Source organism: Geotrypetes seraphini, chromosome 16 (assembly GCF_902459505.1).
Source record: "Geotrypetes seraphini chromosome 16, aGeoSer1.1, whole genome shotgun sequence".
NCBI classification, from domain to species: Eukaryota; Metazoa; Chordata; class Amphibia; order Gymnophiona; family Dermophiidae; genus Geotrypetes; species Geotrypetes seraphini.
In genome coordinates, this window is record NC_047099.1 from 8,134,165 (window position 1) to 8,146,232 (window position 12,068).

At 41.4% G+C, this 12,068-nt stretch overlaps 1 protein-coding gene across 2 annotated transcripts; it reads right to left on the reverse strand.

Annotated features, from left to right (window-relative positions):
* Positions 1-1,012: 1,012 nt before the first annotated feature.
* On the reverse strand, positions 1,013-6,185 carry LOC117350761 (olfactory receptor 4S2-like). Of its 2 annotated transcripts, XM_033925323.1 has the most exons (2): positions 6,169-6,185; positions 1,013-1,937 (listed from the first exon to the last, which is right to left on the reverse strand). In XM_033925323.1, exons 1-2 carry the CDS (start codon positions 6,183-6,185, stop codon positions 1,013-1,015), a joined length of 942 nt encoding a protein of 313 aa, XP_033781214.1. The 2 variants fall into 2 exon arrangements, with proteins under 2 accessions (XP_033781214.1, XP_033781215.1); XM_033925324.1 differs by lacking the exon at positions 6,169-6,185 and having other exon boundaries at positions 1,013-1,948.
* Between the last annotated feature and the right edge of the window lie 5,883 nt (positions 6,186-12,068).

The following is a 12,068-nucleotide window of genomic DNA, read 5'->3' on the forward strand; positions in this document are numbered from 1 at the left end:
TAACCTCAGCACTCACACTGCACCCAAACATTGCATCACTTACCGCCAAATAAACACAGCACTGACTTGTTGGGCAAAAATTAGCCGCAGCTTCTTTTATTAACAATTTCAACCACCAATACCAACACATAACATTACCATCCTATTTATGCCGGACAGTCTTCCCTTATTCTTACCCCCTAAATTAGAAAGCTAGACAGTGATGTCTTAGCCTCCATACCTCCCCCAACCCAACACATCCTAATGCTTCAAGCAAGTTAATTGCTTCCACTTAAGGGGAGCCTTGCAGTGACGCCAAGACCCTTGATTTGGCTTAATGCGGTATCATAGCTGAGCCCTTGTCCCTTAAACCAACCGCCCCCTTTAATTCCGTTTTCCCCATTTTCCTTTTAAATGACCTCCTGGCTTATAGCCCACTACCTAGTACACAGCTTTGACTCACACAAACCCCACTCCCGCTGCACCATATCCCCCTTTTGGGTCGGGAGGGTGGGGATTGCCCAAACAAGCCCACTGCTGAAGCCCTTCACTCACCACCTGTATCTCCCAATCTCAAATAACGTTTGCCCACCCAGTTTCTCCCATTCAACCACCTTCTCCCCACCTTAGTCACTCTACCCACCAATCACATCCCAACTTCCTTCCTACCTATCTTCCCTCTGCCCACAGCGGTATGACCCTCTTTCTATCATCTTTAACCATTTTCTACTCAACCTCTCTTCCACCAATACCGCCCCCTGATTTTATTGAACCCCCTGAATCCCCTCTTTTCTCTCCTTCCCCCTTGGGTGCAAGCTCAGCGAAGGTTAATAGCCCCCCCCCCCCCCCCCCGATTATCCAGGGGGCTTCCCATGAAATCAAAAGAAGCTTAATGAGCTCATATTTACTTAAATCCAGGTGGATGTGATGATGAATATAGCTCCATTTCATTAAGAACATCATAATCTATTCTGCTATATTATATCTTCAATTGGGGATTTAATAATGGTTTCTGTCTTTAAATGGAAATAAATCAGTTTATATGTATCCCAAGAAAAGACATTTTCCTACCTCTCAGCTTCTTCATGGATTTTCTCACCATCTCATTTCTGAGAGTATATATGAAGGGGTTTAACCAAGGGGTCACAATGGCATAAAACACTGAGACCATTTTGTCAGCTACAAATGTCACTGAGGGTCTCATGTAGATAAAGACACAGGGCATAAAAAATAAACTGACCACCATGAGGTGGGAAGCACAGGTAGAGAAGGCTTTCTTCCTTCCCTCGGCTGAATGAATTTTTAAGATAGTGGAGATGATGTATACGTAAGATATGAACAACACCAAGAAACAACCAAGAGTTATTGATCCACTGTTGGCCATGTCCATGATGGCATTGATAAAGTTTTTAGAGCAAGCCAACAAATATAAGGGGTGAGTGTCACAAAAAAAATGATTTATCTCATTAGGACCACAGAAGGACAGCTGACTTATTGGATATGTCTGCCAGAAGCCATGAAGGAAACCACCTACCCATGTAAAAACCACCAGCAGGAGACAGACTCGTCTGTTCATTATTGTGGTATAACGCAAAGGATTGCAGATGGCAACGTAACGGTCATAGGCCATCAGAGTTAGGTGAAAGCTTTCTACAGCCCCAATGAAATGCAAGAAAAACAACTGAGCCATGCAGTTGAGAAAAGAGATGGTTTTGCTCTGTGAGAGGAAGTTAGCAAGGGATTTGGGAACTGTGATTGTAGAAAATGACAAATCTAAGAAAGAGAGATGGCTGAGGAAGAAGTACATGGGGGAGTGCAGCTGAGAGTCCACATATATGGTTACTATGATGAGAAGATTCCCAGTTACAGTGAGTAGATACATCACTGAAAACAGCACAAAGAATACGATCTGTACATTTGGATTTCTAGAAAGTCCGAGGAGGATGAAGTGTGAGACTCTGGTTTCATTCCTGACTACCGTTCCTTCCATTCTTTCAACTGTAGGGAAACAGAAATAGAAGAGACAATAGAACGGACTTCCTGAGTTGACATGTCATGCTTTTTCTCTAGGCAAACACAAGCAAAAAAAAAATAATAATCCAATGGGAGTGCAGTAATATGTCAAACAACAAACTGCAGAGATGATGTACCAGATGCCAAGTCTTTAATCAAAAAAACAAATCTTTAAACGCAATACTTGGAACAATGAACAGTTTGTATCCAAAATATGGTCCAATTGTGAGGAAAACCGGGACCCAACACAGTCTGTGTTCACAAACACACTCCTTCCTCAGGGGTCCTGAAAGGTATTAAACCCACTTTCAGGGGAAACCTACCTATTACACTTCTCCCTCTATATCCGCAGGGGTTAGGAGCAGATCCAGCCCACGAATATTAAAAAAACGCGAATAATATTCGGGCCAGCTCTGACCCACACCCCGCTTCCCCCCGGCATCCTTTAAGCCTTACCTGGTGGTATAGCAGGTTTTCGGATCTTCTCACGCTCCTGCCCCATGCAAATCACTCATAGGAAATGGCTGGCGTGAGCCCAGCCAACATCCTAAATCTGACATTATTTATTTAAGCATTTATATATTCAGGTACTCAAGCATTTTGCCACTGTAGCTAATTTGCAGACTCTAACAAAATAATGAGAGGCACATTCAAACTATGTGCAGATTCCAAAACATTAAAAAAATCACTAAAGACATGTCTGTTTCCTTGACTGTTTTAAATTGAAAGATGATGGAGTATTCCCCATAAGGTATGACATTAGATGATAAATTTTATGACACAATCTTACTGTTGTTACCCGCTTAGGATTTAAGCGAGATAGAAAATTTTAAAATCAACTAAAATAGCCCTTTTTTCAGCTACAGTAGCAAAATAACGCCAGATTTAGGAAGTTGGTTGAGTCAAGAACTTTTCAACACAAGGGAAGAACAATGGATGTCCAAAAAACGGATTGCTGAGAAAAATGACTCCAAAGTTCTAAAGCCTATCCCCCTCTTTTACGAAACTGCGATAGCAGTTTCTAACGCAGAGAGCCGCGCTGAATGGCCTGCGCTGCTCCCGATGCTCATAGGAACTCTATGAGCATCAGGAGCAGCGCAGACCATTCAGCGCAGCTCTCCGCGCTAGAAACTGCTATCTCAGTTTTGTAAAAGGAGGCTTATATTATGCATGTATATTGAGAAGGTATTTTTAAAGACTGCTTGATATAATTTTTGATGCGCTGTGTACTAATGACAACACCGATGACAAGTCCTGGGGTTGAACATTAGAATGAAGCAGCGTTAACTACATTTTTGGAAACGATGGACCTTGATCATTTTTCCTTCTGAGTCTTCATATATTTCCCTTAACTAGATTATAAGTTCTGTGTAGCAGGGACTCTCTCTCCTATATGTGACCCTGCATGAGAAAACCCAGTTAAAGTTAAGAACATAAGAACTGCCGTCTCTGGATCAGACCCATGGTCCATCGAGTCCGGCGATCCGCACACGCGGAGGCCCAGTCAGGTGTAGTTTTAGTCACCCATATCCCTCTATGCCTCTCGTAAGGAGATGTGCATCTAATTTGCTTTTGAATCCTAGAACAGTGGATTCCGCAATAACCTCCTCTGGGAGAGCATTCCAGGTGTCCACCACTCGCTGCGTGAAGCAGAACTTCCTAATATTTGTTCTGAACTTGTCCCCCCTTAGCTTCGGTCCATGTCCTCTTGTCCGTGTCACGTTGGACAATGTAAATAATTTATTTTCCTGCCCTATTATGTCGATGCCTTTCAGTATTTTGAAAGTCTCGATCATATCCCCTCGCAGTCTCCTCTACTCAAGGGAGAACAGTCCCAGTTTCTTGAGTCGTTCCTCATATTCCAAGTTCTCCAGTTTCATAGGTTGATTTATTAACTTTGTTGCTCGTTTCTGCACCCTCTCCAGCATTTTCATATCCTTCTTTAGGTTGGGAGACCAATGTTGGACCAAGTGCGGTCTGACCATTGCCCTATAAAGCGGCATTATAACTTTCTCTGATCTACTCGTGATTCCTTTCTTTATCATGCCTAACATCCTATTTGCTCTCTTTGCCGCTGCCGCGCATTGTGCCAACGGTTTCCGGGTCCTATCTATCAGTACACCCAGGTCCTTTTCTTGTTTGCTCTTACCCAGAGTTGCACCGGACATTCTATACTCGTGTTCCTTGTTCTTTCTGCCTAAATGCATTACTTTGCACTTTTCTACATTAAACTTCATCTGCCATTTCTCCGTTCATTTCTCTAACTGACACAAGTTGTAAATTTCATAAGCTGGAAAATCACCTGAACCCCCCCCCCCCCACCACCACCACCATTTTTACAAAACTGCAATAGTGGTTTTTAGCGCAGGCCGGTGAGTTGAATGCTCTGCATTGCTCCCAATGCTCATAGAATTCAGCGCAGAGCATTCAGCACGCCAGTCTGCACTAAAAAACACTATCGCGGTTTTGTAAATGGGGGTGGGAGAAGTTAGAGGTCAATTCATCAAAAATTCGTTCTTCATATTACCTTGTTCTTTTTTATACATACTTTAATTTTGCAAAGTTTCAAGACCATAATTTTATGTCCATTTTGTTGCAGACTTTTACTGAAATTGGACTTCGTTATGTAATTTGAAAATTCTCAAAATAATGCTTAGATCTTTGCAAGGGCATAACGTTTTAGCCATACAAGGTAGAAGGGTGCAGTTTTCACATATCTGCCAAATGTACCCCCCTTTTACAAAAACACATTAGGCTTTTTTTATAACTGGCTGCGGCGGTATTAGCTCAGATTCTCTTAGGAATTCTATGAGTGTTGGAGATAATACCGCATGGCCGGCAATAAAAAAAAGTCTAACGCGGCTTTGTAAAAGGCGCCCTTAAACTTCTATAAAGCCTGTAGGTTACCAAAAATTGGGAATCTGGAGACTATAGGAGAGTTTTCTCATTCAGAGTCATGTATATCTTTACATTACATTACATTACTGACTTCTATTCCGCCTGTACCTTGCAGTTCTAAGCGGATTACATCAAAGATTACTGGACATTTCCAGGAAGAAGATTACAATTAATGTCGCAGATCCCTTTACAGCGCTTGGGCTGCTGGGACCATGAAGCCGCGGCCGTCTCCCGCTCACTTCAAGGCACAGAGCCAGAGAGGGAAACCAACGAGGTGAGGAAATTAAATTTTTTTTTTTTTTTTTTTTGAGAGTGAGCGGGAAGGAAGTCGCGTCCGCCTCGTGTGAAGCCAGATCGCAAGGGGCGATCTCCCTTCCGCTCACTCCTAATCTATCCCACCCCCTTCCCCCCCTCCCCCCTACACCTAGCCGATTGGCCCCAAGGCTTCGGCCGATTTGTCATCGCTCCTCCCTATGTGGTTTGGAGCTTGTTCTTTAATGTTGCTGATAGCTAATTCAATTTTGAGGTGAGGTTACAAAGTGGAAAAAGGGGGAGTGTCAGGAGGAGCTGGGAATATACGAGAAGGTTGCAGAGTGGATGCTGGTTACATTGTTGAGTTTTGGGGGGATATTATAGGTAGGGGAGGATAGCGTGGGGGAATGGAAGGGGGTTAGGGCATCTGGATAAATTTTTTGAATAGTAGGGTTTTGATTTCTTTTCAGAAAGCTATGAGGTAGGTTGTTGCTGTCAGCAGGTTAGTGATGGAGGGTTCCAATTTTGCTGCCTGTGTTGCTAGTAGGTGGCCATACATCTTTTGGCGCTTAGTTCCTTTGAAAGGGGGGGGGGGTAGGAGAAAGGGGACTGGGTTCTCCTTTGTCTGGATGAGAGGTTCCTGTTGAAAATGTAAAATGCTGCATTGCTGTATATACCTAGTAGTATTTTAGAAATGATAAATAGTAGGAAGGACTTAAGCTGCCAAATAACATTAGTCAATTTCTATTTTCCATCCTGTTCTATTTTAGTCTAACGTAGACCCTTGTATGATCAATGCACACTCACTAGCCCCTGTTCCCATGTAACCGTTGATGCCTGAGTGGATTCTGTTGCTCATATGCTCTTACTTATGGTTTCTGTTAAGGTACTTTCTTTGGTTTTAAAATGATCTTGAAAACAGTTTCATAGGTTGATTTAAAAGTGTTTAAACCAGGGCTGCCCAAGTCCGGTCCTCGAGATCTACTGGCAGGCCAGGTTTTCTGGATATCCACAATAAACATGCACGAGAGAGAGATTTGCATACCAAGAAGGCAGTGAAGGCAAATCTCTCTCATGCATATTCATTGTGGATATCCAGAAAACCTGGCCTGCCAGTAGATCTCGAGGACCGGACTTGGGCAGCCCTGGTTTAAACCATTATATAGCTTTTTCTCAGATCATGTTCTCCTGAAAATTAGGAACCAAGTTCTGCTCATCAGTACTCAGATGAAGAGCTCATTAAAAAAAAAAAAATCCCTTTTGATCCTATGTATTGAGATTAGCACTTTTCCGACATGAAGTCTACTCACTATATGATACCTACTGGTCTCCTTTAATAAAACTCAAACGTAGCTCATCAGTTCTCTCAAGATGTTATTGAATTACTTAGATGTAGCTATCAGTGAAATGTTTGTAATTTCCCAACACATCCAGTGCGTATAAAAGTGAATAAGAGAATTCATGATTTCTGTAATCAAGAATTGGTAGCCATGGCAATACAGTTTTGACCTGACAATTAACCCGTTCTTCCTATTTAAACTTGATGGTCTACTTAAAGATTCTTTGGCAATGATTACTCTTTTCTGACATATAAAAGAAAGAGTTGGAAGGAGACAAGTGACAAGGGAGAAGAAGAAACAAAGAAAACAAGGCTGGAGAATTTAGGAACTTTACCTTGGAAAGGTTGACCCCCCTTTCATCAAGCTGTGAAAGGGTTTTTTTTTGCCGGCCTCAACGGTAAGGGCTTCAACGCTCATAGGAATTCTTTGAGCATCAGAGATTTTATTGCAGTGGCCGGCAATAAAAATAACAAAACCCTAATGCAGCTTAGTAAAAGGAGCCCTAAGTTACAAAATTACATTTTAACACTTCTGTTAAATGACTGAAAATTGTAAGCTGGGTATCAATATGGAAAAGTGTAAACAGAGATACTTACAGATCATTACTTGTAGATATCATGACTTGAATGGATGATTTATGCTTGCATATTTCCAAATACTGAACATATTCCCAACAATTTCTATGAAATACAATTTTTAGATGTGGTAAATTCAGAGTTTTCACAGAATGGATAATCCCCACGACCCCTTCCAAAAGCTACAGGCTGGAGTCTTGCTTCAGTAGGTAGTAGAGGGATGTATTTAACCTGCATTTCAGGCTCTTGGGATTATAATCTTTGGAGGATCTCAGAAACAGTACATGCAACAAGTTGATCATTTCCACTGTTTGTCAATCCAGTTGTGAAAATGAAAGTTTGGAGCCTACGGATAAATCTTTCACGACACAAGTTGTTGCTGGTTTTTCTTCTTTGACTGTTTCTTGTTGTCAAAACTCAAACTCATATCTGTTTGAACAAGAATAAAGAAAAAAGATGCCCGTTCTTTCTTAGTCAATGTCCACGCCAAGCCACACCAGAATGCACAGCCTGGACTTTTACTAGTTCAGATGATGCAGCGATGTCATAGTTTAAATTATTAGGGCCCGGCAAGCCCGATAAAATCCAACACAACCTGCTTGCCCCTTTGCAATTGAAACTGGCATATTGAGGCACCAGCTTTTTTAGCAGGACTATTAGCTGAATCCCCCTCTCATGTTAGATTATTTTAATAGCACACGAACATTAGAAACCTATTGTCTATTGTTTGCAAGGGGCGGTTGAAAAGTTCTCAACCCAACCAACAAAGATGAGGTCGTCTCCATCAAGGGCTAGCTCATAAATTATAGCTCAGGTATAGCAACATCATTACTGAAGCTCTAATCTAATTTATTTATTTATTTTAGAGCATAAGAACATAAGAATTACCACTCCTGAGTCAGACCAGTGGTCCATCATACCCAGCAGTCCGCTCACGCGGCGGCCCTCTGGTCTAAGACCAGCACCCTAACTGAGACTAGCCCTACCAGCGCACGTTCTTGTTCAACAGAAACTCGTCTAACTTTGTCTTGAATCCTTGGAAGGTGTTTTCCCCTATAACAGCCTCCAGAAGGGCGTTCCAGCTTTCTATCACTCTCTGGGTGAAGAAGAACTTCCTTACGTTTGTACGGAATCTGTCCCCTTTTAACTTTAGAGAGTGCCCTCTTGTTCTTTCTAGCTTGGAGAGGGTGAACAACCTGTCTTTATCTACTAAGTCTATTCCCTTCAGTACCTTGAATGTTTCGATCATGTCCCCTCTCAATCTCCTCTGTTCGAGAGAGACATAAACATTTATATTCCACATATCCTGCAATTCTATGCGGAGTACAGTAAAACACCCAAATAAAAAAATAACAATTCCACCCTTCTCATATGACACATATTTTGATAAAACGACAAAACCATCACTTCCTAGGCGATGTCAGAGAGTGCGCGGATGCCAACATGAGCAGCAACCTCATACCAAGGAAGTAAAAAAAGGTACAGGGGAGGCAAGGGAAGCATGTGCATGGCAAGGAGAAGAGCAGGGGGGTGGGGGGGGGAGGGATGCTGCGCCCTTGCAAGACGGCGCCCAGGGCAGACACCCCCCCTTACTACGCAACTGAGGACTGATCTGGTTATTATTTATTAGAACAGGATCATACATTCTTATTTTTTTTATCAATTTTAAAACTCTTCCCAATCCTTTTCCCTTCGTTTCTTTCCTCTGTTTTTTAAATTTTTTTTAAGAATTGTAATTTTTCCCACTCTTCCCTTTTTGTTCTATTCCTCCCCCCCCCTTAGTATGTCTGTTGCTGTATTGTTTTTGTTCATTATTTATTTTTGATTTTAATTGTACAATGCTTTGAAATGTAATGTAAAGCGTTTTGTCAAATATAATAAACTATCATTCAATATTTTTACTGGGTCAACCTATGTCAAGTGGTCCAGAGCTCCCCACTTGACATCTCAGAAATTAATTGAGACCTCTAATGAAGCTATCCAAAGTTTTGGGACATGGTCTCAACTCGGTCCACAGTTAGGGACCCCTTTATTTGGGCCACATTTTTGTATCCGTGGAGACCCTCTTTGAAATTGGACCAGTTGACATGGAATTACCCTACTGTAAAGTATTGCATAGCGAGAATGCTCCTGCTAACAAAATTTAATGTACCATATTCTCTCTAATAATTGCCTGGGCTATTATTAGAATCAATGTTTTTTTCTGAAATCTAGGGCGGGCTATTAATGGAGGCAAAATTTTGCTCCTTCACTCTGCTCCTCCATGGGAAGCAGTATTATTATTCTTCACGGCCCCCCAAATCACTGAATCTCTCTTCTTATCTCTCCTCGTGGTTATGGCGTTTGGCTGCTGCAGGGCCTTGAGCTCTTGTGCATGCTCAAGGCCCTGCACTGACTCAGAACCATAAGAAGAGGTATCCAGTCATCGACGGGAAGGGGGATTGGAGGGTAGAGGAGAGCAATTGCAGTTACTGCAAATTCTGGGGAGTGGTCTACTATTAGAGGAATCTAAATTTGGCTTTTAAGATGAAATTTACAAGGTTTTTGATGCCGAAACAGAGGGATGAGCTATTATTAGAAAAAACCTGGAAAATCGCTGGACTATTTGTATAGACCTCGATGGAGACTACCCCAACTTTGGTGGTTGGGCTGAGAACGTTTCAGCGGCCTCTGGTAGTATAAAAATAAATTACTATGACCTGTTAATGATAATGATAAAGAATAAATTTTAGTTTGTGTCTTAAAAATGTGTGGGAGGGGAGGAGGAGCTTACCAAAGATGGTGGCTTGAACGCTGCCACGGAGACACCGCTGGAGTTCCAGTCGGAAAACTATTTGCTTGACTCTAAAACCCGGGTGTTCCTGGAGGAATCTGCTGCCGTGACTGAGTCAATGGATGCCTATGTGGAGTGAGGAGCCCGAAAGCTGCAACCGAAGGGATCCTCGGCTTGGAGAGACACACAGGCCGAGGCGTCTGGTCTCTCCCTCGAGGGCACCACCTTATCTCCGGAGGAGCATAGTCCTCTGATTCGCCTCGAGGCAAGGGCAGAGCAGAGGAAGGTGGAACCAGCCCGGGATGATCCACTGCCGACCCAGCAGAGAGCGGAAAGAAGGTTGATTGAGCGGTATAAAAAATTTTAAATAAACTTGAACATCACTGCAATCAGAGAGTAGAATGCAACAAGCTACTGCAGTTTCCTGAGTCCACAGGTACTTTATTTTAGACAGAGGGCTTGGGAAATGTAGTTTCACCTATGCAAAGGCCAAAGGTATTCAACATGGAGACTTTATGGGAAGAAGTATCGAGTTTGCAACTCTCTTTGGGATCTCAAATTCAACAACTTTCATCGCGTTATACGACAGTATTGTCAGAAAACTTGGACATAAAGAATAAAGTATCATCTCTTGAAACTAAGGTAGAAGAACATGACTTTAGATTGAAAGTTGTTGAAACTCAAGCCTTAACTTGGGTTCAGGATGGTGGGACTCTCCACTTTAAGATAGAAATGTTGGAGAATGCCACAACGAAATATACATTTCCCAAACGTTTTTCCTGTATCAGCACAAGATATGTTTAAAAAATATTTCATATCCACCTCTCTCAAAAATTTATTACCTTCCCTGGAGAGTTAAATCCCAAAATCCTAACCAGCAGAATTTGTCTGCTGATAGTTTGGATTTAATGAATTTCATAGAGAGGTCGGAAACTGAAGTACAGGTCACAGCTACGTTGCTGGTACAGTTCGTTATAGATTCAGACAGGGAATGGATGTTAAAACTCTTTTTCAAATATAAAGATGTTCCAATTATGTCAAATAGTATAAGAATATTTTATTTCCGCCCATGGGCAGTCTATAACTACGGCGTGAACCTGCTACATTCATGTATATAGCTCAGTGAGGATAAATTCGGACACCTGTTAGCTCCATCTGATTTTTCTTTATTAAGAGTTTCCTGTTAATTCTTCAGCTCAATTGCAGCTCCTTCTCCAGTTATTGAAGACTGACTATATTTTGTGACTGTTATCTTATTGTTTAATCTTTGTGCAAGAAGATAATGCTTGCTTGAAGTATTTTTGTTCATATTGTATTTTTTCTTTACTGGACTGATAAGTATGTCAAAAATTTAAAATATAAATAAAGAATTTTTTTTTTTTTAAATGTGTGGGAGACCTCAGCTAAGGTTCCTACCAAGGAGGCTGGTGCATCAATAGGGTAATTCTGATTGCAATGGGCAAGTACGTTCCATGGGATGTCCAGGGGTCTTGCCTACCCCTTGTGATTGAAATCATGACATTGCTGCCCCAGCTTCAGTCATAGAAACACAGGCGTTCCGGTGTGCTCTTGAGGGAATACACATCTCTTTTCTTCATATGACTACATTTCTTTCTCTTGAAAAATAATACATATGTTTTGAATTTTGACAAAAATAAAATCAATCAGAATATCACTTGTATCCATTTAAGATGTGTTCCAAATTCGTGTTATTGTCAGATCTAGTGGTAAATATGGAAACGACAAAGTTGATTATGCCCTTGTTTTTCTCTTCATATCCTCCAAAGATTATAATCTCAAGAGCCCCAAATGCAATTTAAGTTTATCACTTTTCTGCCTATTTAAGAAAACCTCTAGCCTGGAGATGTTGGCAAAGCTAGTGAGGCAGAGACAGAATTCCAGGATTTCCGAATTTGATACATCTAAAATGTATAATCTGTGGTAATTCACGGTAATATGTTTGGTATATAGAAATGAGGGAAGCAAAACTCATCCATTCAAATGATAATCTCTTTACCTAATGTGTTGTAAGTAATTATTTCTAATTACCTTTATTGTTTACCCACCTTGCAATTTAAAGTCTTTCAATATAAGTGTTAAATGTCATTTTGTAAAAATACTTACGTATAGGGTTAAGCAGAGAATCAACAAAAGGTGTTGGCATGATCCCTAACTAGCAGAAGGCATCACTTCAAGTTTCGGCGTACACCCATTTCCTGTCTTGCTCACCTTGTTTCT